The sequence below is a fragment of the Halichoeres trimaculatus genome, unplaced genomic scaffold, assembly GCF_033239565.1.
Source record: "Halichoeres trimaculatus isolate MK-OKI-2021-1 unplaced genomic scaffold, fHalTri1.1 fHalTri1_scaffold_4, whole genome shotgun sequence".
NCBI classification, from domain to species: Eukaryota; Metazoa; Chordata; class Actinopteri; order Labriformes; family Labridae; genus Halichoeres; species Halichoeres trimaculatus.
The window spans coordinates 25,932,677-25,959,887 of record NW_027437182.1 but is presented as its reverse complement, the minus strand read 5'-3'; the positions used below and the strand labels follow the sequence as shown (position 1 = coordinate 25,959,887).

General features: G+C 40.7%; 1 protein-coding gene across 2 annotated transcripts in view; it reads left to right on the top strand.

The window, feature by feature from the left end:
- The window catches only part of notch2 (notch receptor 2), a 54,063-nt gene that overhangs the window by 13,787 nt on the left and 13,065 nt on the right, over positions 1-27,211 (top strand). For both annotated transcript variants that reach the window (XM_074667720.1, XM_074667719.1), the window contains exons 2-14: positions 1,508-1,589; positions 19,762-20,036; positions 20,261-20,468; positions 20,581-20,714; positions 21,174-21,296; positions 21,743-21,976; positions 23,036-23,191; positions 23,282-23,467; positions 24,468-24,581; positions 24,736-24,849; positions 25,056-25,289; positions 26,398-26,508; positions 26,674-26,866. In XM_074667720.1, coding sequence (XP_074523821.1) covers positions 1,508-1,589; positions 19,762-20,036; positions 20,261-20,468; positions 20,581-20,714; positions 21,174-21,296; positions 21,743-21,976; positions 23,036-23,191; positions 23,282-23,467; positions 24,468-24,581; positions 24,736-24,849; positions 25,056-25,289; positions 26,398-26,508; positions 26,674-26,866 — 2,164 coding nt within the window. The remainder of the gene's footprint in view (positions 1-1,507; positions 1,590-19,761; positions 20,037-20,260; positions 20,469-20,580; positions 20,715-21,173; positions 21,297-21,742; positions 21,977-23,035; positions 23,192-23,281; positions 23,468-24,467; positions 24,582-24,735; positions 24,850-25,055; positions 25,290-26,397; positions 26,509-26,673; positions 26,867-27,211) is intronic.

Sequence of the window (27,211 nt, the reverse complement as noted above, 5' to 3'; positions counted from 1 at the left end):
TGTGGTCTTTATTTGCCTATCTTGTGAAAGTTGGTAAATAAAGACACAAAGAGAACCACACTTTGAGCTGGCCTGTTGGGTCTGCATGGTGTGTGTGAAGACCACTTGAGGGATGTGTCTCTGGCGGCTTGAGGCCACACAATAGCTGGAGTGTTTGCGTGGAGTGTTGCAGTGTGTGGAGACATAGTCGGGCTTTGTCGTCTATATCAAGGCTCATTTCTGTCTGATGTCCCATCCGGTGGCCTCGTAACCAACGGGTGATTTCATGCCAGCCTTTTACATTTGGTTTGATTGGTGGCGTGCCCTCTGCATTTCTTCAGTTTCCTATTTTCAACATAATTCTTCGCAGTAGCACTTGGATCATTTTACCTCAAAGTGTTGCCTTGTGTGGAGTACTCCAAGAAAAAGTTACAGAGATGGCGATTTAAAAAGATATCCAAGAATCTTAAAGAGAGACTTCACCAGCTCGCTGTTTAAGAGTGTGATGGTTGTCTCAACCAAGGTTAAAATAGTTTTGGATTTGTCATTATAGTTTAGTTATAGTTAGTTTTGACATTTTTTTCCATTATAGTTTAGTTTTTATTAGTTTTGACATTTTTTTCCATTACAGTTTATTTTTAATTAGTTTTGGAGCGGGCATTCTAGTTTTTATTTTGTTTTGATTTTTGCAACAAGGCTTAGTTTTAGTTTAGTTTTAGTTTTTTCATACCTTATTAACCAGGTGCAGGATTCAAAAAGGTCAGAGTAAATATTTTGTAATACTGTTTATTTTCAAGTCCAACATAGTGCTCACTGCTCAGTTAATGCTGATACTGAACTGTTGGCTGCTGCCTTAAACACAAGAAAATAATATAAACTTAGTGTAAAAAATATAAACATAAATAATATAGAATAATGTCAACATGAATTAAATAAAAATAATAAAAACATAAATTATATAAAACAATATAATATGAGCTTTAATAATTAGAAAGTTTGACTCTGTAACAATAAAGTCAGACTCACATGAAATTAAACTGTTACAGATGCTCTGATTCATTGCTCCTCTACGTTTTGTCGCAGCACAGCGCACAGCCAGTCAGTGCACTAAACAAGCATGTCCCAGGATGTACGTACGGCGCTGACAACTGCTGAAAACTGTCGTAAAATTGGTTGGGAAAATGTGTCTGATCAATTTAAATCCTAAAGGCTATTAATATTGTCAGAAACTATAACTAAGGGAATTTTGTCTATAACTTAGTCAGTTTCAGTCAGTTTTGTGAACACAAGATACAGTTTTAGTTTACTTATCGTTTTTGTTTTCTTTTCTAGTTTTTATTCGTTTGAGTTAACTGCAATGTATTTTAAATTTTAGTTTTTCTTTGTAGTTTTGTTTTAGTTAGCTATTATAACCTTGGTCTCAACATAACCTCACATGGTACAGTGTATGAAAACAAACTTTTGGTAGATGTGAAATATTTCCAATTCCTGATTGTCCACTGTCTGACTTGTTGTCTGTCTCTTGCAGCTCTGCAGTGTATGGATGATAAGGCTCCCTGTGTGAACAATGCTACGTGTCTGACCTTGAGCAATGGCACAGAGTACTGCAGGTAAGATTGATCGGCCTGGTCTTTGACCCACTCACACTTTTCAGCAAAACTTTGCTGTCACCACAACACAGCAGCAGCACAAACACCTCATAAGGGGATTATTGGTGGTGAAATCCAGCACAAAACTTTTTTTTTTCTTTTTTCATCAACCCCTGCCTGTCCACAGGAGCATGAGGTTTAACTCAGGCACAGAAGAGGGAATAAAAGCCTCCTCTGTCTGACAGAGTACAGCAGTACTGGGAACAAAACCAATGCACACACTTCCAAATCCAAGATTTTATTTAGGACATTTCAGGTTTCTTTTTTTCCAACTGTCTTTGCTATAGAATTGATAACTTCAGGGCTGCCAACATATTTTACAGCCTCCCGATTTGCTGTTTCTGCTGAATGTCAAGATTGTCAATGTCAAGACTAATATTTTGTGTACATGAGAAAGTATTCAGAGTGATTAATAGAAAGAAACAAACTGAAACTTGGTAGATTAAATCAAAATGACAGGTAGGCTAATCATTTTACCACATGTGTTATTGTAGCCTTTGAGTTACTGCTGTATGCAATGTTGTTGTTGAGACTGAAAATAATCCGTAAGTCAGTCTCTCCTATAACCAGTGGTGAAATCACTCTATGTAAGGAAAAAAAAGGGAAAGTGCAGCAGCGTAAAGGAGAGCAGTGTTTGATGTATGCCTTCCACTTTCTGACAGCTTAGTCTAGTTTGTAATTAACACTGAGCTATCTTTGTAACTGCTCTGCCACTCCCGAGCCAAATTCCCAAAGAAAACACACCATAGCTGGTTCATGAACCTGATCATATTTCATCAAATGTGATGTGAATCACTCTGCATGTCTGTTCCCAGAGCTTTAGGAATTTCAACACTCTGCTACTTGTGTAAAAATGGGGTAAGCTGCATTCCATAATCACTGTTTGACTTAGTGCTGCAGGTGGAGAGGGACTCTTTCTTAGTGCCTGTGAGTACAAACATAAGCCCCACAAACTGCTCATGATGATAAAAAGCAGGAACTAGGTTGTGACTTTACTGTTTTTGACTGTAGACAGAAAGTGTAACCATATAAACAAACAAACAAACAAACAAACTAGCAGTGACGTGGCACAAAGAGGGGTGTGATGTTGTGTGACTTTGCTGTATGAAGGTGGTGAAGCTGCAGTACGGTGCAGTGGGTGATGGCTGTATGAGTAAATCAGGTGTCGTTTACACAACAACAGTTTCAGGATGAAACACAAAGGTATTTTCGCGTCTCAGCCTCTTGCTTACACTTAAACATTGTTTTTGCCGACCTAAAATGGAAACTTTTGAAAACAGCCTCCAAAGAGATTTTTTTCTGGAACGCCACAGCCACTGTTTGTGTAAACAGCAAGCCAGCGTTTTCAGTGGAAACGCTGGTGTAACACTCTGCTTTGCGCATGCACATTACACTTTAATTTAGCAACTTAAAATGCCATACACAAACTGGACGACATCATCAGTAACAGTGGCAGACTACTGTGTTCAGCACGTGCTGCCAAATCTGCTGACTGCATTTCATCAATATGTGCAACTGTTGCACCACTTCTGCACTTAGACGCATTCAAAACAAGATAATCAGCCCACCTCTACTTTGTCAAAAAGGTGTGATAAGACATTGAATTAAATGACCTTTTCAGTGGCTGCTGACAGTTAACAGCTTTTACATTTGGAAATGTTTCTCTGACAGTGGTGACAGAAATTGATTTTTTTTGGAGAGATAATTTTTAAAGAATAGGAGTGGACCAGAAATCACATACTGTGAGCAGATGGAGAGGAAGTACTGATAATTGTATCATAAAGCTCAGGATGTCGATGTATTGCTTCAGTGGCATTTTCCTCTCCTCTTTTTTAAATTCTTGCAGGGGTTTAACGCTTTACCAACTGTGATAGCGCCAGCACTCCATTTATCTTTGCTGGAGTGTTATTACCATAATACTGTCACTGTTTGTTCAATCAGAAAAATTCAAAAGGCATGGGAAACCTGAGATTTTCACTTTTCAGTGATAAATCACAGCCCCCTACCGTTATACTGGGGGTGTAGGCTGTGAGACAAATATGTTTTATTTTCCATACAGTGCCAGATCAAAGCAGAGGTAATTTAAGGTTACCTCTTTATTAGATCAGGTCTATACCTTCTTTTTCTTTTCCTTAACAGACTGACTAGCCTTATTTACGTAACGGGGTGTCATTTCTGAGTCTGTGCTGTTGCTCGTTCTCGGTATAGCAGAGTTCTGCCCCGATGGGTACGCAGACGCACAAACACATGAGCACACTTATACAGACAAGCACACTCCATGTAGTGGGAAGAGTCAGGAAAAATAACGTCCCAACCACCACAAAAAATTAAAAATTTCTCTGCCTTTTTTTCTAAGCTCCCAGTGCCATCTCTGTAAAGATGGCAACACCCCCATCATGGCCACTGCTGCTGTCCCCCAAAAGCCCAGGGACATCACTGTTTATTGTTTATTATGGTAATGAAAAGCATGCGACACAAACAAAACAATGGAAATATCGTGAATATCACTTCTGAAAACCGTAACTTCTTGAGTTTTTTTTCCTATCAAAAAAATTCCCAATGCTGAAAAGAAGAGCTAAGAAGCTGTGCTTTCTAACGAGACCAGTGAAACAGTAATAATGTTGCGTCTCACCAAACTCTAGGGCTGGCCTGGGACGATATGCTACTGTCATGATGCGATTTTGTTGTTTAGCTTTTTTAACACCACATCATGTGAAAAAGTTAAATAATGATGATAATGTCTACAGACTATGTCAGGAGCCATATTTTCCCATAAAATGCACATTACATGTGTCAGAGAGAAACATTTCACCCTCTCCTGGAGAAAAGTGGTTACTTTTTATCAATCGAGTTTATAAACAAAGACTGAAATGAAGAATTTGAAAAAAAAAAAAAAAACATTGTGTTTTGGACAAAGAATCCTGATTTTGACATTGTCAAACTAAAAATCACGATATATTGATTTTCAATTTTTTTTCCCACCCCTACTAAACTAAACTCCTTAAAAAAAATAACTTTTCTTCTTTTAAACTGTTACTTCTATACCATGCAATAATCATTTTCCAGATTTTATAGAAATTAAAGTGTGTTCGGCTTGAAAAAAGGGCTAAACCCCTCGGATTATTTAAAAATATGCCAATATGGCCATTTTTGCCTTGATAGGTAAAGGATCAGTTTGTGGATACATCCTCCTTAGATTAGTTTTTATACTTTTTTTTATCACGTAAGTGGAGTCATTTTGTGATCCTCCCTCCAGTTTTGTTTTATGAATGGTGGGAATATTTAATATCTTGCATTCACTCTCACCCTTTTTCCGCCAAGCTGTCTCTGTTCCTCACTAAGCAATGAGTATTTCTCCATTGTGCTTAAAGATGAAATTGGCGATAAAAGAAAGAGAGACAGAGAGAGTGCAAAGAGACTTTTTGCCCTTAAGACACACAGAGAGGAGCCTCTCGGTTTAGGAAAAGTCAGCTGACAGAGCGCAGGCCCACTGTTAGATTCATTAACTCATCAGTCAATTCTTTCTGCCTTCAACAAGCAAACATAAACAACTGCACATGCCCACAACCATGCACACATATGTGCACACAAAAGACGCACTTGCCCCTGTCTGGCCTGTCTGGCCCTGTCTGCACTGTGCTGCTGGTGAAAGGACGCATTGTTTCAAATCGAATTATGTCTTCATTAGTCTGCTCACTGTATTAGAGGCTGTTGGTTGTAAGTAAACAGTCACTTTGGCCTTTTGGCTTGGACCTGCCTAATTAAGTCACATGGCTTCACGCCGCGGGTGAGAGCTAACTATAATTACAAAAGACAAACTAATATGATCTCCATAAGAAGCAGCAGCTAGTGAACAGTTTCTTTCTTTTCAGGCATTTGGAGGGATTTCTTCTTTTAAGCAACCGTGCCTGTTTCGTGGTGCTAAAATCAGGAAGTGAAATAAAGAGTCAATGTGTGATCTGTTTTTTTTCCAGTTTATAATGCAACAGCAGTGAAGTGTGCATATTTTTTTATTTTCTGGTATCCTTCATGAAACGGCTCCACAGTAGAGACGATGCTGTGTTTTGATTGGCAACCAGATTGTGCTTCTGTGCATGTTGTCATTCTTTAACTTGCCTCAAGCTTCCACTGCAAAGTTCCCATACATTCCTGAACTCAGGAAAACTCTTTTTTTTAACAGAGATTCATACAGTATGGATACTTTTTTCCTTATTAACACCTTTTTTTTTTCTTTTTTTGCATGTCTCTCTCCTATTACTTAAGACAAGGGGACATGGTCAGAAACTTTTAACGGATGTCTGAAGCAACAGCAGAAAACTACATTGAAAAAAATCTTGAAAACTAGAATGTTTAGGAGCTTAAGGTGTGTCATTTTGGACTCAGCAGTGTTGTAAGAGAAAGACAGTGCATGGGAGAGGTCGACTGGCTTACTTGTAGAGCAGGCTGCAGAGAAGTCGTCCAACTGGTGACACTGCAAGCCATCAGCCCTGGGTGTGAGAGAGAGGTGTGTTTTTAGAGTGAGTCTCTGTGTGGGTTTGTGTGTGTCACAAGTTTGCTGGGTTGGGGTTTGTAGATGACATCATTGTTGAAGAGATGCATAATCACTTTATGATGAGGGACTGACTGAGATGAACAATGATCCAGTTTGTGAGCCACAGCAGAGTTCCTGTCAGTGAGTTGGAGCCTGACTCGGAGTTAATACCTGATTAGTTGAAACAAGAGTGAGTGAGACTACACACATTATGTTGTTGGCATGTCCCTCATTTCTGGAGGACAAAGTGTCTTTGTCTGCTGTGCTCCTAGAGCAAACTGATGAACTCCTCTTCATTACTTGTTCTTCACACCTCCCTTTGCTCTCAAAGTCACCGTTAGGCCTTTGTGTTTATTCATGAAAAAGAGTCGTGTTGTTTTTTTTTATCTTGAAGTGAAGGTGGAGAGTTAGTGCGCTGTGTGGACCTGCTGCCTGTTTGATCTGACAGGTAGAATTTGCCTGCAGGGCAGACAGAGGAAGAGAAAGAGCCAAAAGAAAAGAGGATGTCTTCTTCCAGGTAATTTGAGGAGGAATCCCTCGGAGCAAAACTCTTTACTAATGATGAGAGAGCTGAGAGGAACAGAGCAGAGAGAGGAGTGTAATTTCCCTCTTCTACGCCTCCTTCATCAAACTGTCACTCATCCATGTATGCTGTGGTCCCCTCTCCCCTGCAGGGATTTGGATGCCCCTGGACACAGCTCACCAGGCCTCTTAATCCTTACCCTAAAAGTGAGGATTTTAGTTAGTGAGGATCTTTTTCTTTTTATCTCTATTCTTTTCCCCTCCATTCATATCTTCATGTTGAAGGAAACTGTTTTAAGATCTTTTCCCTGGTTGTTGTAATTAGGCCTGTCACGATAACAAATTTTGCCAGACGATAATTTTCCAAAATATTATTGCAGATAAACAATATTATTGTCAATATTATTTTGATTTTTTTTCCCCATTTTTTCATTGATGTAATTATGATAAGTGGGATAATAAAGTGAGTACACCATATCAAAAACAAGAAACTTTAATTTCTTAAGAGTATTTAACTGTAATTAAAAGGTCAGGATCTTTTAAATAAAATAAATTAAACAAAAAATATAAAAAAATTTAACAAACAAGAAAGAGAAAAAAAATACAATGAAAAGGAAATGGACTCTCTTTTAGAAGAAAATACATGTCAATGAAAATAATGAATACTAATCAAAAACAATAAAACATAGACCCTGACTAACAAAACTCCCCCTCCCAAAAAAACAACAACAATAAAAAACTATAGCCTAAATAAAAGGGAGTTTATACAGTTCCTGAATTGTTTGTAACATGTACTTTTTCCCAGTCAATCCGTACTGTCTGTCAAACATTTTTAATATTTTTGGCTTTCAACCGTATTGAAGGGCTGCATTTCTTTGGCAATGTAGCTGTCTTTGAGCGCCCACCATTTGGCGCTTTTATTTCTATTTACTTTGCCAACCAAAAGCCTCAGTAAGAGCAGATTGTCAAAGAACAAGGCTCCGCTGCACCTCCCCTTCTTCCTCGTCGTCGCCACTATTTTTAAACAAAAAGAGAGGAGGAAAACAAACATGCATGCACGTGTCAGTTTATCAAGGCTGGCAAACTTACCGAGGACGTTCGATTAATAGATTTATTGATTATCGTAACAGGCCTCGTTGTAATCTATCAATTTGCCCACTTTTTTTCTCAGTCGTGTGTTGTTTGGTTGATGAGTGGACTTATGTTGCAGATGGAAGGAGTAGGGAGAAAAAATAGACAAAAAGCTGAGAAACATCGATAAACCAGCAATTTTCCCCACAGACTTTAACTGGGTGAGGCACATGATCCATTCTTAAGTCAACAAACACCAGAGTAACAGATAGGCACCCACAGCAGTGATTTCCCGCCCTTACTCTCCAAAGACTTATCTCCTTCCCACAGCTCGGCTACCAGTGCTGCACATGTGGTCAGGACTGGGACCACAGTGATAAGGGTTTCTTTGTGTTTAATTCGAAGTGTGTTGCGTGTTTCTAGGAGAGTCAGGGGCACCTTTGAGCCTCAGGCATGTTCACATGCTGGCACAGAGAGGTCTGAAGTTCACTTTTCATGTTGGTTTTTGTATTTTGGAGACAGAGATGTAGCTCAGTGCGACAAGAAGGAGATTCATCAGTGTTGTTTTATAGCTTTTTATCAGCTTTTCATCATTTTATTTTAACTTTATTTGGAAAGTGACGACAATTTCCTAGAGCTTGAGCTGCTGTCTGTGTGTCACTGCTTGTGTTTAATAAAGGAAAGACTTTCTGTCTTAAAAATCAAATAAAAATGAACAAACTAAGAATAAAACACAGATGCTGCCATACTGCCTGGACACACAGACTCTAAGCCTCCTTCGGACACAGGAAGCCTTACAAAACAGTGGGGAATGTAGCAACCAGACCAGAAACCCGCACACAGCGAGGTGACAAGTGGCTCTGTGTCACACATTGATGATGACGCCGTGGGGGCAAAAGTGTCTCGGCTTTGTCACCATTTCACAGTTTCTCTGCACATGCACCAAAAAGTCAACTGATCAGCTGGAAATGTGTTATTATGGATACGTGATGTTCAGTACAGTGACCGTGGCAGCTTCAAATCGTCACAAGATGCTGCTGTGTGGTGTAGACTGTGTTGACCTGATGGATGTCGGTTTTATTGTTTCGGTTGGTGGATGCAGCTGGACTGTAGAACAGGAAGAAATGGTGAAAAACCAAGACTTGGGTACCAGGACTCAAGCCCATAATAAGCCGCGTTTTCACCAAGCAGACCGGTTCAGTTCATCTCAGTATGGTGCGCATTTTGTGGCGTTTCCACTGACTTATCCCAGGACAGATCCCCATATAAACGAGACGAGCCATCCCACTTTTTGGGACGCTTAGACTGAACTGATCCGCTCTTAGAAGGTGAAGCAACACACTGCACACCGTTGATTGGTCAAAAGAATCGTCACTTACCCCGACAGCGGCTGCATTTCTCCTGGTGGCACACAGACTTCTCTGAAACAAAGCTTTACTGCGCTTTGTATCAAAGAGCTACATGCCAATCACAGAGAGGATGAAATGCTGCATGTCTTCCATCTATGCTCTTTGTTTACTGTCACATTTTCTTCTTCGTTGGATTTATTAGGGTACACTGTGTCACGCTGCTACGGCGTCACACTATTGTTAAACAGCTGCGGCTTTCTGCATCAGGCTTACACGCCGCCTATCACGAGAGGGCACAGTTTTGCTCTGTAAACGCAAACTGAAACAGGCTTAACTGTACCAAACTTTGCCAAACCATACTGAACTGAGCCGGACTGCTTGATGGAAACGCGGCTATACTCCCTTTTCCACCCAACTGGTGCTGGTGCCAGTTAGCACTGGTTCTTTGTGTTTCCACAGACAAATAACTGAAGTGTAGGAAAAATTAAAGCACTAATGCCCTGCCCCTCTAATAGATCAGGTCTCGATGGCTTGTTGTTTTATTTAACTAAACTAAATTGTCTCATATTTTTTTATTATTCTTAGAAGGAAAAGCTGCCGAGAGAGTCATGTGTTGTTCTTTTGGCGTTTACATAACAGGGTCACTTTTGCCTCATGTTTCTGCATTGGAAACAAGTAATATAAAACAAATCTCTGCCTGTTTGCAACCGCTCCCATCACCATCTTTGTAGCCATCTCCTGCACTATTCGTCTGCAGCCTCTCCTTAGAGTGCCAAGTATGCAGTGACCTGATGACGTTTTACAGTGACGCAATGACATGGCCCCGACTTGGTATTTGCTAATTAATAAAAAAAATGGTTATTAAAAAGAATGTGGTTAGAACCCCTTTTCCACCAGCACCAAACGAGCACTTGTGGAAAAGGGGTAAATGAAAATTATTGTCATATGTTTGAATGAGTTTTTGTCAAAGTTATCATCCGTTTAGCTAAATCAAATTGGTTTCTGACTTGAATTATTATTTTTTGTAATATTCATTTTTTAAACTCTCCAAAAATAGTAGTATCAACACAGGCATCAAAAAATTGAGAGTTTTAGGCAGAAAATGTGAAAGAGAAAAACAGAGAGGTGAAAGCTTCTCTATTTGAGGCATCCTGGGCTCAGTCGGTTGTCTCACAAATGGAAGGTCTGAGGTTCAATTCCAGCTCCTTTTGTCCCAAGCCAAAGTGTCCTCTAAGCAAGGCACCAACCCCAAATTGCTCCTGCTGTTGGTCAGCTGTGTGTTGGTGTGTATGAATGAGATCAGCTGATGCTGGTGGTCTCCTATCATAGCTGACAACAGAGTGTGTATGATGTGTACGTGAATGGTTGAATGTAACTTGCACTGTGAACTGCTGAAAGTGTCAGAAAGACGAAAGGTCCATTTACAGTCGATGGGTAGTATTCAGTAACTGGGTAGACATGGAAATAGCCTGCTGTCTTTTTTCAGAGTTTCTAATCAGTCAGTGGTGAACTATCCATAGTGCAGACCTCGACATGGAGCTTTAATGGGCCAACAGGACTATTGTAGGAGACTGCACTTAGAAGAACCACAGAGTCAGGATAATGAAAGAACAGCACAGAGAGACATGCAGATGGAGTGCTCAGAGAGAAAATGGGTCCTGTGCTGCATACCACAGTCACGCTGATGAGTCTTTTTGAACAAGTTTCTAAACACGGTTTCAGATTTTACCACATGTCCCGAGTTTGTGCTCCACCCTGCTCTGCACTCCTTTCCTCAGTCAACACGGATGCTTTTCAGTCAGGCTGTCTGGCTTCCTCTTTCCTCTCGTCTGTCTCTCTCATTACATCTCTTACTTTTACTAACACCTCATCGCTCTTTTCACTCTCTCATTGTTCTCTTTCTCTTCTCTCTCTTCTTCTACTTCTTTTTTTTGGCTTTCATGTGACCTAACTCTGCCATCACTCTTTCACCTCCTTTTTACCCGCCTCCTCGCCAACCTTATTTTTGTAGCCTCCGCTCTTGTCTTCGAAAATGAGAAAAAGAGTATTCTGAGAAGTGAGGGAGTGTGTGTGGGAAGAAACATCAGCCCACTAAGACTTCGCTGCTACTAATGATTTTTTAAGTAAAAGATTCATGTTTTCCACAACTCCCCCCTAAAAAATCCCCCATGAGTTAACCTTTACTTCCAAGTTTATGTGCATTTTATTTCCCAGTGTAGAGCAGGAGTCCTCCCCTCTGTGGCTTTTACTGATGTATAGACTTAAACTGGACATAGCCACACACTTCATCACACTGGAGCTGTTGGAGAGATAGAGCCAGAGAAATTAAACAATAGTTGTTCACCAAAGAAATCTATATGTTCCTTATTTTTTCTGAATATGTGCTAGTGCTTGTCACCGTTGACTGTTAATCATTTACAACTTCTCTTTTCAATCCTCTGTAAGATTTCTTAAGCCCCCACGTTATCCTGAGCAGTAGTGACTCAGTTATTGACATTTATTGAAATGAGGGGTTGTCTAATGAGCTGAGATTAACCAACCTTTGATCAAAATGGTGACAAAGACCTCAGTTGACTCCTCTGTGCCAATGCAGAGCATATAATCATGCCGTGGTGTACCCCCACATGTAGATGAGCGCACTAAATGTGTCTTCGGGGCTCCCTGATTGACCTCTAAGCTTTGCCTTTGAAGTTTGTGGAGGGTATTCCTGTTTGTGTCCCCCGTCTGGGCCTGACATGACTGTGACAGCTCACCTCAGTCATTCAAGTGCTGCAATGTCTGGAGAAAGTTTTTGAATTACACATATGAAGAGTTTTGTCGTGTGTCATGCAGATTTGTCATGATGCTATATTTAACAATATTGATACCTGTTTGGTTAACACTGCAACACAAGCTGAACTCCTCAGCACACACAATGGTTCACTCTGATATTTTTAATTTACAACTTTCAGACTGAACTCTTGAATTATCAATCATTATCTGCTCGATCTGCTCTGGATTTTTTCTTAATTTTCTTACCCATATGCTCGTTTAATTCATGTGGATTAGGCCTGTCACGATAACAAATTTTGCTAGACGATAATTTTCCAAAATATTATTGCCAATAAACGATATCATTGTCAATATTATTTTGATTTTTTTTTTCCATTTTTTCATTGATGTAATTATGATAAATGGGATAATAAAGTGAGTACACCATATCAAAAGAAAGAAACTTTAATTTCTTAAGAGTATTTAACTGTAATTAAAAGGTCTGGATCTTTTAAATAAAATGAATTAAACAAAAAATATAAAAAAATTTAACAAACAAGAAAGAGAAAAAAAATACAATGAAAATGAAATGGACTCTCTTTTAGAAAAACATACATGTCAATGAAAATAATCAATACTAATCAAAAACAATAAAACATAGACCCTGTCTCTAAAGAAAAAACGAAACTCCAAAAAAAAACAACAACAATAAAAACTAAAGCCTAAATAAACGGGATTTTATACAGTTCCTGAATTGTTTGTTACATGTACTTTTTCCCAGTCAATCCGTACTGTCTGTCAAACATTTTTAACATTCCTGGCTTTCAACCGTATTGAAGGGCTGCATTTCTTTGGCAATGTAGCTGTCTTTGAGTGCCCACCATTTGGCGCTTTTATTTCTATTTACTTTGCAGACCAAAAGCCTCAGTAAGAGCGGATTGTCAAAGAACAAGGCTCCGCTGCACCTCCCCTTCTTCTTCGTCGCCACTATTTTCAAACAAATGCGACATATCAGCTCGTTGGTGTTCATGAGCTCATACTTTGTTCATTCTGATAAAAAAACAAAATATTCCCACACTGGGACTGTGGCAGGCGGCTTAAGAACCGTATCTTTCGTGCCATCACTCATATATCATAGTGTGTTTCCTCCTTACCCCTCAGGACGCTCACTTCAGCTCTCTCCGTGTGTACGCGCGAGCAGCCCCATCTTCACCCCAAAGACTGCATTTTTGACAGATGCTCACTCCGCTATAAATCCGCTAAATCTGCTATAGAACCTATGCACCCCGGGGTTAGGAAAGATAGACGTAGTGAGACATCTTCTCATTCAGCCTCTTTGGTCGAAAGAGAGGAGGAAAACAAACATGGCAAACTTAACTCAACAACTCGAACAACTCGGTAGTTCGCAACGGTACTGTTGTCCTGTTGTATGCACCCGAGGCGGAGTGTGACGTCGGTGTTCCCACTGAAAACGCCGGCTTACTGTTTACACGGCAACGGTGTCGGCAGTGTTTTAGAAAAATCCCACTCTGGAGGCCGTTTTCAAAAGTTTGCATTTTAGGTGGGCTGAAATGCTGTTCCCATGTAAACGAGAGGCTGAACTGAACAAAACTTTTGCATTTCACCTCAAAGCCGTTCTCGTTTAAACGGCCTCTAAATGTCGGAATGATTTGACCCGTTGTAGCCCTTGACTGCAGCTACAAAATCACAATACATCCCATATTCCAATGTATTATTTCTCAAGATTTGAAGTGAACCACACTATCTGACCCCAAAAAGTGGTCTTGAAATAATTACCCAACATCTTAAAGATGTCCTTTATTTGTTTTTGATGTGCTAAGGAGTTCTTTGTTCCTGAAATACAGCACTAATCAACACACAAAACCACTTACACACTGAGCGCCCTGTGATTGGTTGATGGAAACACGCTTAAAAATAATCCTTATACAACCAAAACATCAACATGCAGGCTGAGGAGAGGGTTCGAGGCAGACACTGACATACATGTATAAAGGCACAGAAGTGATGGTTAAGCAGTATTATTTATTTCTGTAAAAGTAGATGTTTTATTTTTTAGGTGAATCCTGCAAACTCTACCTTTAATCACTGCATTAAAACAACAGCCGTGCCAGTAACATGCTCCGAACTTGAAGGGTGACGTCCTTGCATGCACACACAGGACCACAGAGCAGTGAATAGATCGTCTTTGCTCCAGCCAAGCCAGGGAATGATTCAGTTATTGAAATGTGAGCCAGCCTATGCTCCCCTTCTTTCTCTCTGAGTGTTTTTTTTTTTTCTGTGATGGCCTCGGGGAGAGAGCATGATGGAGTTATTAAGTGTAGCTGTGACTAGATAGAGGCTGATGGAGAGTGTGGTGGTGTTGGGGAAGAATTAGCAAAAGAGAATAGAGGAATTCGGGATTGGGAATGAGAGGAAGGAGATCAATTCGGGGGTGGTTCATGTGCTAGAAGTTAGGAAGAGAAGCGAAAGGAGACATTTCATGAGTGAGTTAGAGTCAACCGTCTCTACTTATTGCTGCTTATTAAGCCCCCACGGTCAGCCAGGACAGGCCGAGGTCAGCATGAGGTGGAGGAGGAGGGAGAGGGAGACAAAGAGAAGGGGTGCAGAGGGAGAGACGGAGGGGAGGGGGTGTTTGAGATGGGGGCGCTAATGTGAACCAGCTGTAGAAACCTGACACCTCAAGAGTGGGTTAGAAATGAGAGGTGCAGGAGTGAGAAAGGGAGGGAAAGGAGCGCTTCAGGAAATAGCATGGAGTAAGAGAAGGATGGAGAGAAAGATGAGGAAAAAAAGTCCTCATGGAACAAAACAAAGGATCCCATAGACCAAACTTTGCTCTATTGAAAGTCTAATCAAACGCGTGTTAAAGGTAACTTTGATTCTTAGCGTTTGGAAATCTTTCTGTCCTCTGTGTTGCATTCAGAAACAGATCATCCCCTGTGTTTTGTGCTCCTCGCTAAAGCACCACTCCCTGACTAATGTGAATCATGCACAGCCTTGTCTGTTTGCTTCGGGCTCTAGTAATACAGCCAGAGGCTAATAATGAGCTCTCTATCAGGCAGGGAAACCTGAAGGACAGGGTGGTATCATTTCCTGACGCCATGGCATGTGGTTCTGTCAACACTGGTTGAATAGTAGCCGTTGAATTTACATGAGGTTGCTGTCTGTCCATCCTGTCAGCACTATTACATTTTCTCAAAAATCTTAAAATCACAAACAAATATTGAAAGGTGTTGTAGAGTCCAAGACTGCTGTGTAGGTAAAATCTTGTATATTGAGTTATTAACGAGGCTAACTAAGAGGCTTATTCCAGGCTCAAAAGATTTGTGATCAGGCTAAAGATTATAACAAAGCATTGGTTTCAAATTACAGCCCTCTCACTGAAGTGGTTATACTTGACTTTGAGAATGTGTGTCGTGTTTCCCAGAGTTTTAACAGTGAGAATGTGTGAAATCTTCCCAGTGCAACGTAAACCTGGCATTAACCTGGACACGCCGTTCTTTGTGTGACGGCTTGCTAATGTGATGTATGTCACAGGGCAGAGAGCCGTGTCATTGCTCCATGAGAGGGGTGGAGAGGTCGCCCAGCGGAGAAAAAGAGCAGTCCTAATTCCCAGGACGGCCGTCTTGTTGTGATATTATGACCAAGCTGTGTTTGTGTTTGAAGTGAGGAGGGCCGTCTTTGTGTTTGTGTATTTATGTGTGTGTGTTTGTGTATAGGCATGTGTTCAGGGGTGTGGAGGGGGTTGCACTGCAGACGTGCTGATACAGGGACAGAGACAGGGAAGAGGGAGGGTGGCCGTGTCTAATCAGAGAAAGTTGGGGTCAGGAGGCACCAAGTCTGTGTTTTCTTTGAAGATCATACATCCCTAATCTGCCATCTGGTCTATCTGTTTGCCACCCACACCGTGAGTAAAAGCACAGGACTGTGTTAGAGAAAATAATGCAGGGAAGGAAACGTGTTTAAAGTGTGAGTGTCAGAAACATTCAGAAAAACAACAAGATTTTACAATGTGTTAACTCCGCCCAAGCTTATAAAAATGTAGAGTTAAAAAGACCAGTAAATGGTAACAACTGTTACAAAAAGCCTTTTTTTTTCAATCTAAATGATATCTATTTTTGTAATCAACAACTGTTATGTCACACAACATTTGACGATTTTCAAGCTCTGTGGAGTGTTTAACAAAGGAAAACAGAATGCTGTGACTTAAAGGGATAGTTAAGTTTTTTGAAGTGGGGTTGTATGAGCTCTATGTGACCGCTAAGGACATTAGATACAGTAGATCCTCTCCCTCAGTAAGACACAAACTTTAATCGATGGTGACGAGGAAATAGACGCAAACAGGGAGAGATCGTACCAAATTCAAAGGCTATTTTCTCTGCCTACAAGAACTAAAATCAAAAAGTAATACCACAGTTTAAGAGTACGATACATAAAATATTTTTTAAGTGCGTAGGAAATTCAAAATGAGTGACTATGACAGCGACGAAGAAGTTTCATTCACTTTGGAACCAAAAGGATACCTGTATGAGCCGGAGTATCTACACAGAAGAAGAGCTGCTACAGATGGAGACTGAAAGGAATACAGAGGAAACATCCACGGACACTGGACATCAAGATGCTGAGTGTTACTGCTGCCACGACTGTTGTTGTTGTTGCTGTTACAGGACTCTCCAGAATTTAGAAGAGCAGGGAAATCTGTGTGATGAGTCATATAGACGGCTTGAGAGCCAGCAGTGTCCTCAGACAAATCCTGAAGAGTGTCTGTTACCAAGTTTCACTTGTGGCCGCAGTAACACTCAGCATCCGTGGGCATTGAGTCACAGCTCAGACATTTACACCACTGAGTATTTCCGACTCTATCTTGATGTCCAGTGTCTGCGGATGTTTCCTCTGTATTCCTTCTTCTTCTGTGTAGCTGCTCCGGTTCATACAGGTATCCTTTTGGTTCCAAAGTGAATGAAACTTCATTGTCGCTGTCATAGTCACTCATTTTGAATTTCCTACGCTGCCTCACAATCCTTAGAGTACAAACAAAAGAATTACGATACTTTATCAAACTTACACGAGGCTAAAACCAGTGCATAGCTTGTTTACATTCCCTACAGCTGAAAGGAGGAGGGGGGACGGAGCGCACTAGCGCTGCGCGGAAGGACACATGACCAGTTAGTTAGGTTCAGATAAATGTTTATATTTCCGAAGACTTAATGCACTTAAAAAATATTTTATGTATCGTACTCTTAAACTGTGGTATTACTTTTTGATTTTAGTTCTTGTAGGCAGAGAAAATAGCCTTTGAATTTGGTACCGTCGGTCCCTGTTTGCGTCTATTTCCTCGTCCCCATCGATTACAGTTTGTGTCTTACTGAGGGAGAGGAGACAACTTTCTACTGTATCTAATGTCCTTAGTGGTCACATAGAGCTCATACAACCCCACTTTAAAAAAACTGGACAGTCCCTTTAATTACTGTCTTGGACATATGCAGTTTTGCAAAAGATTTGAACGACTTTGCAGCACAGATAGGTCGTACTAAAGTTGGAAGAACTTTGAGATGAAAAAGTGATTGTAGCAAAGAGATTCCTTTCTTATCTGTTTCAAACTGACGCTGCGTCATTTCACATCACATTGCTGTGATGCTGGAGCACAAGAGGCATGGCTTATAATCACACAGCAGGAGTGTTCATGCATGCACACACACACACACACACACACACACACACACACACACACACACACACACACACACACACACACACACACACACAAAGTGGTTCTGCCCTGCTGTCCTTTCTTTCTTCCTCTGTTCCTGTCTCAAAGAGAGGATCAGAGGTGGAGTTTCACTATCAAACCTCTGAGCATCAAATGTTGTGCTCAAGGCGGACAGATGTGTGAATGTCCTGCCTCGTACTGACAGTGTAAGTGACTTTATTTGGAGATGTTGTTTGTCCAACTTGAAGAGTCACTGAGTCAGTCACACATCATGCAGGCAGACATATCACAGATGTGATTGATCTCAGAAACTTCTGCCTGACATGATTCACAACTCTCCTTTGTTCCCATGCTCTCACAACCTAATATCTTCAAGCTGCTTTGGGGCGGGGTTGCCAATAATAAATACAAGTCAGCAAGCGTGAGACTGAATTTCAGATAAGTCTTATTTTCAGTGTTTGAAATGGCGCATGACACTGATCTCAACTCTCTCTTTTCACTGCTCTATTTTCACATGCTGCAGGGCTGATTATTTGGGAAATAAGCACAGTTTCTTCATTAGAAATGGTTATGAAAGAGGATATAAGTTTATCTGTGTGTGTGTGTGTGTGTGTGTGTGTGTGTGTGTGTGTGTGTGTGTGTGTGTGTGTGTGTGTGTGTGTGTGTGTGTGTGTGTGTCTGTGTCTGTGTCTGTGTGTGTGTGTGTCTGTGTGTCTGTGTGTCTGTGTCTGTGTGTACACCGAACACTATCTCTGCTCTCCTATTATGTTACCTGAACTCCTCTAGGGAGCCAGTTTTAGAGAGCTTTGTAAGAGGCAGCGGGTCGCTGTGCCGCCCAGGATCCCTAGACAGGGTGTCTGCCATGTGCCGTACACACACACACACACACACACACACACACACACACACACACACACACACACACACACACACACACACACACACACTCTCTTATGCTACACAGAGTGCAACAGGCTGCTTATTTAAATAGCAAACACAGTAAATTACCTGACTAATGAGGTTTTTCCCTGTAAAAATCAACACATCTGATGGGGCTCTGTCAGACAGAGAAGTGGTGAGGGAATGAGGGAGAGGCTGAGAAAACAGAGGAATAGAAAGTGAGGAGGGGATCATTGCCTCTGTTGACATCCCTTGTGGACATGTTGCGTAATATTGTAATTTCCTCTCCCCTGCTGGGCATGTTGCTGAATCATTTTACTGAAAACACAGAAAAAGAGAATTTGAAAGAAATGGACGATGAACAGTTTCTACCTTCATTGTGGACCTTTCTATGTGACATCATTTATCTGTTGGCAAAAACTTTGTTCTTTGTTACACTTGCCAAAATGTTTTGGTGCTTTCCACTCATTGTTTTTAGTTTCTGCCAGCTTCAGTCAACAACTTCCAGATGACTCCACCTCACATCCTTCCACATTTTTACTTCTCTTTTGCCATCTCTGACCCTTTTTTCAACCTCTCGGCAAACTCCACTTCCCGTTTTTTCTGTCCTTGTAGGGTTTAAGGGTTAACAGCTTTGGGTTTAAAGCAGCTAATATTTGTAGTTGCTAGGTTTGTCTGTTTCTTCTCACATCATAAGTGTTTCAACGGCTCCGTGATGAAAACTTGATACTTTGGTCAAACAGCTTAACAACAAACATGCCTGTGTGTTTCTTTCTTGTGAAGCATGAGATGTGTTGTCTGTCTCTCAGGACAGATCTAAAAGCACTCAATAACCTGTTAACTGTTTAGTTGAATGGTTGGAGTATTTGAACAACTACTCTCTCTGAAAGCACAACCACACATTTCACTAGTACTCCTACTTAGGGATGTGGTTCCCCACATACTCTTGTTTAAATCACTGAGCAGCAGAGACAGAACTGTCTTTTAGACGGTACGGTCGAAATGCCTCTGAGCTCATTGGTTCATTTGTTCTTTTGATGTGAGTGTGTGTTTTCAGACTATTGTTCAGTGTTACTCTTCTTCATCAATGCTGTTTTCTGATGTGGTGCGTTACGTGCACCTGACTGAAACTCACTCTTTTGTTTTGTTTGTTTGCCTCTCTGTAAAGCTCACAAACACACGTCAACCTGACTTTTTGTTTAACTTATCTTTTATCCTCATTGTCATAACTGTGTGTTTGCTCCATCATTAAACTCTGTTTGTGTGTGTGTGTGTGTTCAGGTGTGCCCCAGGCTTTCTGGGTGAGTACTGCCAGCATAAGGACCCTTGTCAACCTGGCTACTGCCTGAATGGAGGGAACTGTTCGGTGTCCATGTCGGCTGGCGTACCTGTCCCGGGCAGCGCCATCTGTACCTGTCCTCTTGGCTTCACTGGTCAACACTGCCAAACTCCTCAGAACTCAACTTGTTACCCCCACAACCCCTGTGCCAACAAAGGTGTCTGCACCCTGCTGTCGCTCGACAAGTTCAAGTGCGAGTGTGCCAGAGGATGGACAGGTGAGGTGTTTAAAAAACAAAGCGGTGAAATGTAAATTGGCTACTCACAAAAAAAATTGTTTTCATTATTTTTATGAATTTTGTCTTATTGACTTTATGATTTAGCTATTTACTTTCGTTTACTGAACTGACAGATATAATGTGACGTTTACTACAAAACAAATGATATTGGACTGTTGGAGGATCTAATCCCAACCTTCTCTCTTATTTCTTTTTACATCCAGGTCCTCAGTGTGAGCAGGAGGACAGCTGTCTGTCCAGTCCCTGTGCCAACGGTGGAATATGCAGCCCTCTGTCTGATGGAAAATACACATGTTCTTGTCCAAATGGCTACATCGGTCCCCGCTGCCTCAATGACACCAATGAATGTGCTATTACACCTTCCATATGCCAGAATGAAGGAGTATGCCTGAACACCCCAGGCTCCTACAAGTGAGAATCACATAGAATATTTTCATGAATAAATCTGAAGTTTAAAAAGGTTTCCACTGTTTTTATGAAGGCTGAATACACCACATTGAATGGATCTTTTCTCTTGCTGCAGGTGTAACTGTGCCCCGGGGTTTACGGGCAGAAACTGTGAAAGCTCTTACATTCCTTGCTCACCTTCACCCTGCCTGAATGGAGGCACCTGCCATCAGAGCTCTGAGACCAGCTACTACTGCCACTGCCTTCCAGGTAGAAGGATTTGAACAACAGATGCTTAAAACACTTTGATTAAATTTGAACTAATGATACAAAAAGCAGGCCAACAGAGGTGTGAGAAGGAAAGGCTGTATGAGAAAAAAAGAAATTTAGACACAGAAAATAAAACCTATGAAGGGAGAAGAGCAACACTGACTCTGGTGTTTATGTATGAACACATGTACCTATGAGGCCTTGTAACAATATGTTGTTTGAGGTCTAAACAGTCTGATCCTGTTTGCTGAGCTGTTTTAGAGACTCCTGTCATTTGGCTACACTTAACTAGTGGACACAACAAACACACAGGTTGTGTTTTTACATCACCAGGACGTGTCATAAGACTTATGTACACCAAACACCGTCATACTGAAGCTGATATCTATTAATCCATGTTTGCCCCTATAAACACACCAGCAAAGCAATAATGAAATTATATATTTTTTTATTTTGCAGGTTTTAATGGGACAAACTGTGAGAATAACATTGACGACTGCCCTGGTCATCAGTGTGCCAATGGAGGAACCTGTATGGATGGCGTCAACACCTACAACTGTCAGTGCCCTCCAGAGTGGACAGGTACAGGATTGTGTGTTAGATGGTGCTGGTTGAGCATAATTGTTCTTCTCCTCTGTGTTACCTTTTACTCTTTTATGATATTACTTTTCTGTCATTCTTTTTGTCGATCTCCTTCTGTCCTCTGGAGACTCTCACTCTGCACTAGGCGTGTCTCTGCTCGCCACTTGTGTTGCATATGTAAGCTTTCCGTTTACAAAGCAAACATGCATACTTTAGCTTCCTCTGATCTGTCTGAGTTTATGTAGCACTAATTCAACCAAGAGAGACTGAATCAATTGGATAATAGGGCCGAGTATTAAAAAGTGCATCTAAATAAGATTTTTTTTTCTTTTTTTTTTTAATTTGTACATAAAGTTTAACCTTCTTAAGGAGACGGTGCATCTAAAACATCTTGGTCAGTGTAGCCTTGATTTATTGGGATTACTTTGTCCTTGTCCTAACCACAGGTCAGCACTGCACAGAAGACGTGAATGAGTGTCGCCTGCAGCCAAACACCTGTCAGAATGGAGGCACCTGCAGCAATCTGATTGGTAGTTACGTCTGTGTGTGTGTTAACGGATGGAGCGGACCGGACTGCTCTGAAAACATTGACGACTGTGCGACGGCAGCATGCAGCCCCGGCTCCACGTGCATCGATAGGGTCGCATCTTTTGTCTGTGTCTGCCCTCATGGAAAGACAGGTAAGCCGTCACCAGAATTTATGTTTTAAATCAAACCCTGTTAAAGTAAGGCTAATAACTACATATCAGTGGTGTTAACACACACAGAAAACTGAGATTATCAAGGTTATTATTGTCAATGAAAACTTTCGCAATAACGAAAATGAGAGGGGAAAAAACATTTTTATAAACTGAAGTGAAAATAAAAGTAAAGCTTTCCAAAGAAAAATTAACTAACTTCAACTGTATTATGATTTTACAAAAACTAAAATAAACTCAAAGTATAAAGAAACAGCTTTAGTTTTCAGCTTTGTCAATCTGTCTCTTGCATAAACTCATTTTTTTGTACCATTTGGCCGGATAGATTAACATTGAGTGACACATTTTATTGTTTTATATGGAGATACTATTTCAGGTTCAATATCTGTGTAACATAGTTCATCTTGTTTTACCCATAATGTAAATAGTTTCTTGTTTCTTGTTTTTGTCAAATTGCTTATTCTATCACTTATTTTATTACTCCAATTCTATCTTATTTCCAACTGCGGTATTATGAAAAGAGCAACGATGATACCAATTTTCCACAGGGATTAATAGAGCATTTCTGAGTCTGTTTCTGTTGTTTTATTTGGATTGTTGTGAAAACCTGCTTTGAAAACTAATTAAAACTGAGTGAAATTAGAAAAAAAAGTCAAAAAACAGCAGCCCAATACAGAACAAAAACATTAAAAACTCTAAACTATACTAACCTTGCAAAAGACCTGGTAAGGTTTTGTACTTCTCTTTATTTTAGTGTAGAAAGAGAAACAAAACAAGACGGGCTAAATACATTTATGAATAAGTCTGTTTTGCTCTCATATTAAAAAGCTTTTGATTAGTTGCAGTTTCAGGAGTTTTAAATTGTAGGATATATCGACCTGAACTGAGTTCTTGTTCAGGTAATTTCACACAGTAAGCAGCTGAATGTGAGCTTTTCCACATGTAACACTTTTATACAAAAAACTGCATTAGGGGTCTTGATTGAAGCATCTCTGTAATAGTTTTTTTCACATTTCCTTTTCATCATGGCTTTCTTTACAGGTTTGCTCTGCCACAGAGATGATGCCTGTATCAGTAACCCCTGCAGAGAGGGCTCTCAGTGCGACACCAACCCCATCAGTGGCATGTACAACTGTAACTGTCCACCTGGGTATATAGGCAGCACCTGTCAGACAGACAGAGACGAGTGCAGCATTGGTGAGCAAAACAAAGCGAAACAAGACACATCACATATTTAGCTTTTGGTGTGTTCTGCTTTTAGCATTCCTGTTTCCTCTTTACCACTAGGTACCAACCCCTGCGAGCATGGCGGTCAGTGCGTGAACACTGATGGCTCCTTCACCTGTAACTGTGTCCGGGGATATGCTGGACCGCGCTGTGAGCAAGATGTTAATGAATGTGCTTCAAGCCCCTGCCAGAACGATGGCACCTGTCTGGATCGTATTGGGGACTACACCTGCATCTGCATGGCTGGTAAAAACTCAGTGCTCAAACAGCGTAGCACCCTACGTTTAACACTTTTGTTAGACCTTCTCATACAGATCATCACGAACAAAGTGCAACATATAACTATAAAAGCACTGAGAGAGCACAGACCTCCGCCAAGCATATTGGGATTCTCCTGCAACACTTTAGTCCTACTTTAATGTTATACTCCCTTTCAACAGACTGTCTGCAACAATTTGGTGTTAGTTGCTGGTTTGTACGATAATTTGTTTCCTGACAGTGTTGAAAATTATGATGACCCAGTACATATTTCATATTCTGGATCTTAGTATCCAGGTATTTCCAGGATCTGGATCATACTTTTACATCTGTCAGAAATTATCGTGACCTTGTCTAGTATTGTTTTGCAAAGCAATCCAACCATTTATCATGGAGTTATATACACATATGGTGAAAACAGCCCTATCTCACAATGATAAAGAATCCTCTAAAAAAATCATGGATCCAGATGGCGATCTGGATCACCAAATTTAATCAAAGTTAATCAGAAAAACTCTCCCAGAAACATAACCGCCTTGGGGGAGGTAAAAATGTCTCTTTCTTTGAGTGTGTGCCCTTTGCTGAAGATAAATGAAAAAGTAGTTGAAATCATTAATTTAACTCTAAAACTGAGCTACACTCCAACAATACTGTTAATACTGTTCATTTGGAAACATATATAAAATATTTTAATTTAAAAAACTAAAATGTATTTTATCAGTCTCCTGATTCAGATTTACACACTACGCACTTTTAAAATGATGGTGCAATTTAGTAGTGTTGTTTATACATTTCCAACAAGCAGTGAAAAAAGACTTAAAACATTTGTTGGAGCAGCAAACAACTACTAACTGGACTACATACGCAGCTAATCCTCAAAGATTGAAATGAAACAGCTTGAGAAAGGAATGGGATTAAAAGAACAAAGTCCTGGTCCTCTTGGATAAAAAAGGAAATTATTAAAACATGTTTCTTTCCAAACATGCAGGTTTTGAGGGAACTCACTGTGAGATCGAAGTGAATGAGTGTCTCAGCTCACCCTGCCTCAACCAGGGGAAATGTCTGGACAAGGTCAGCCGCTTCGTCTGCGAGTGCCCAGCAGGTTGGTACACTGGTTGCTTTCTTTGATTGATTCCCTTTCGTTTTTAGTAAAACAAAAATAGCTTATAAAGCTACAGGTGTGAACAAATTTTTATCTTACTATATTATACAGTTTCTTAATACCTTCTTTATCGCTTTTATGTGTTTGTTTTCAGGCTTCAGTGGTGAAATGTGCCAAATAGACATTGATGAATGTTCCAGCACGCCCTGTTTCAATGGTGCCAAGTGTATCGATAGACCCAACGGATATGACTGTGAATGTGCTGAAGGTAAAAGAAAAAACTTCATCTTCCGCTCAAAAAAAAAATGTTTCTTGTTCTTTTTTATTTTGCCATCACAGCTGTGTGCCAAAAAAAGTGGGTAAAGTACACACTACATGAAAATAAACCCCATGCCACTTTGGCACAGAAAATAGTCACTCAATCTCTCCTGTCATAGCTTTTGTCATTGTCTAAGATTATGTGTCTCCTTTAAGGCTTCACTGGTCTCCTCTGTGAGGAAAACATCAATGACTGTGTACCAGAGCCGTGCCACCATGGTGTGTGTAAAGATGGCATCGCCACCTTCTCCTGCGAGTGTCATCTTGGATACACAGGCTCCATCTGTAACATCCAGGTGCAGGAGTGCCACAGCAATCCTTGTCAGAATCGAGGACGCTGCATTGACCTGGTCAACGCTTATCAGTGCAACTGCCCACCAGGAACCACAGGTATGAAGACTTTGTGTAGAAAATGGCATTGCCTGCTGATTAAAGAGTAAAGTCTGATGTATTCCTAATAGGTAAAAACTTTCTTATTAGATATTAACAATGCAAGAAGCAGTTGTGCAATTGTAATTAGATGTCTGGGAACAGTATTTATTGACAAAAACATCTTGGGCCACGATAATGAAGAGGTACTTTTTCACTAATTCTCTGACTTTAAACAAGCTCAACATTTTTGTAAATGAAGGAATCTTAATATGAGTCACATTAAATGTTCTCCAGAGGGTTTTTTTTCTTGAGTTATAGTTCTGTGACCTTTAATTCTATAAAGTTGAAGTTCACAGCTACAGTTAAATGTAAAGACCTCCATCGCCCACATGTACAGCTTCCTGTGCAGCTTCAACATGCTGATACTGAGTGTCCCATAAAGTGTAGAGCACTCTTAAGCCTGTGTGTGTGTCTGGTGTGTGTGTGTGCACAAGTCACAAGTCTTGGTTGAACAGTGTAGCACTGCGTTTCTTTGTGGATTAGTAGACTCACTTGAGTACACTGTACCATCCTGAGGCCTGGTACTGAAGTCTGTACTGTCCTCACTTTACTTACACTAGCGTCAGGTCACCATGTCAGGTCTCACTTTCTGGTTTCATGCCCACACTTCCCCTCCTCTCATGGCTCTGTTCCCTCTCTGCGCCTCTGTTTCTGTTTATGTTTCTCATCCATTTCCTCTCTTTTCTCTCTCTCAGACAAACAGCTGTGTCTGTCGTGTTATTCTTAAAAAGTTTCTGCCTGTATGTCACACTCAAGGCGAAGCAGGCCTCTGCTGTTTTTAAAGTCCGTCAGCAAATTTAGCAACCTTCCTCAGTTCTAGTTAAACTTTGTGGAGTCTTACTCCCCCTGGTGGTGAATGAGTTAACAACCACATTTTGTTCATGTTACCTTATCTCTTTCACCCTGAACTCACCTTTTTCTTGACACCAGCTCCAGAGGAATATGAAGGGATGTGTGAAGTGTGCTTCTTAAACCACAGCAATCATTTTCTATATTGAGAAAAATGATAATTCGTTACTAGGTGATTGTTACTTCATGAGTTTGTGTTGTTTCTCATTCTACTCAGGAGTGAACTGCGAGATCAATGAGGACGACTGTGCAAGCAACCCCTGTGAATACGGAGAGTGCCATGATGGCATCAATGAGTACAAGTGTGTGTGCGCTCCAGGATACACAGGTACAGTGTAGTGTTTGTTTAATCCATTTCAGAAAAGGTGGAAGAGGAAAAAATACCTTATATAGACTGAGACATGGCTTAAAATAGTGACACAATAAAAGTGAATGGATATCAAGCAAGAACTGATATTTGATGTGTCAAACTAAAGCTAACTCTTTCTTATAGGTGTTAAATGTGAGGTGGAGATCAACGAATGTCACTCAAACCCATGTTTGAGTGGGGGAACCTGCATGGACAAGATCAACGGGTTTCAGTGCCTGTGCCCACCCAGCACCCACGGCCCACTGTGCCTGTCGGGAACTGACCACTGTGCTCTAAAACCTTGTGTGCATGGAGAATGTGTCGAACAGCAACACGGGTATTTAATCTTGAACTGCATCTTTGGTTATATGATGTTTTCTGTCTGTTCTCATGTGAAATGTCCTGAAGCTGTGAGAGAAAGTTAATTGAATGGATAGTTCTGGTGAGGATTTAAAGGGATAGTTCGGATTTTTTGACATGAACCTGTATGGCATCCTCATCTGTAGTTATGTACATCAGCGCTGTCTTACCCCTGTCAGCGTCCTGTGACCCGAGATCTGGTGCAGTTTTGGTCCAGACGAAAGTAGTCCGGCAACATGGCTGGGGTCCCGAAAATAAAGCGTTTTTCCTCTCAAAACAAATTGTGTTCAAAAGAGTGATGAATTTGCATCACCAAACTGCA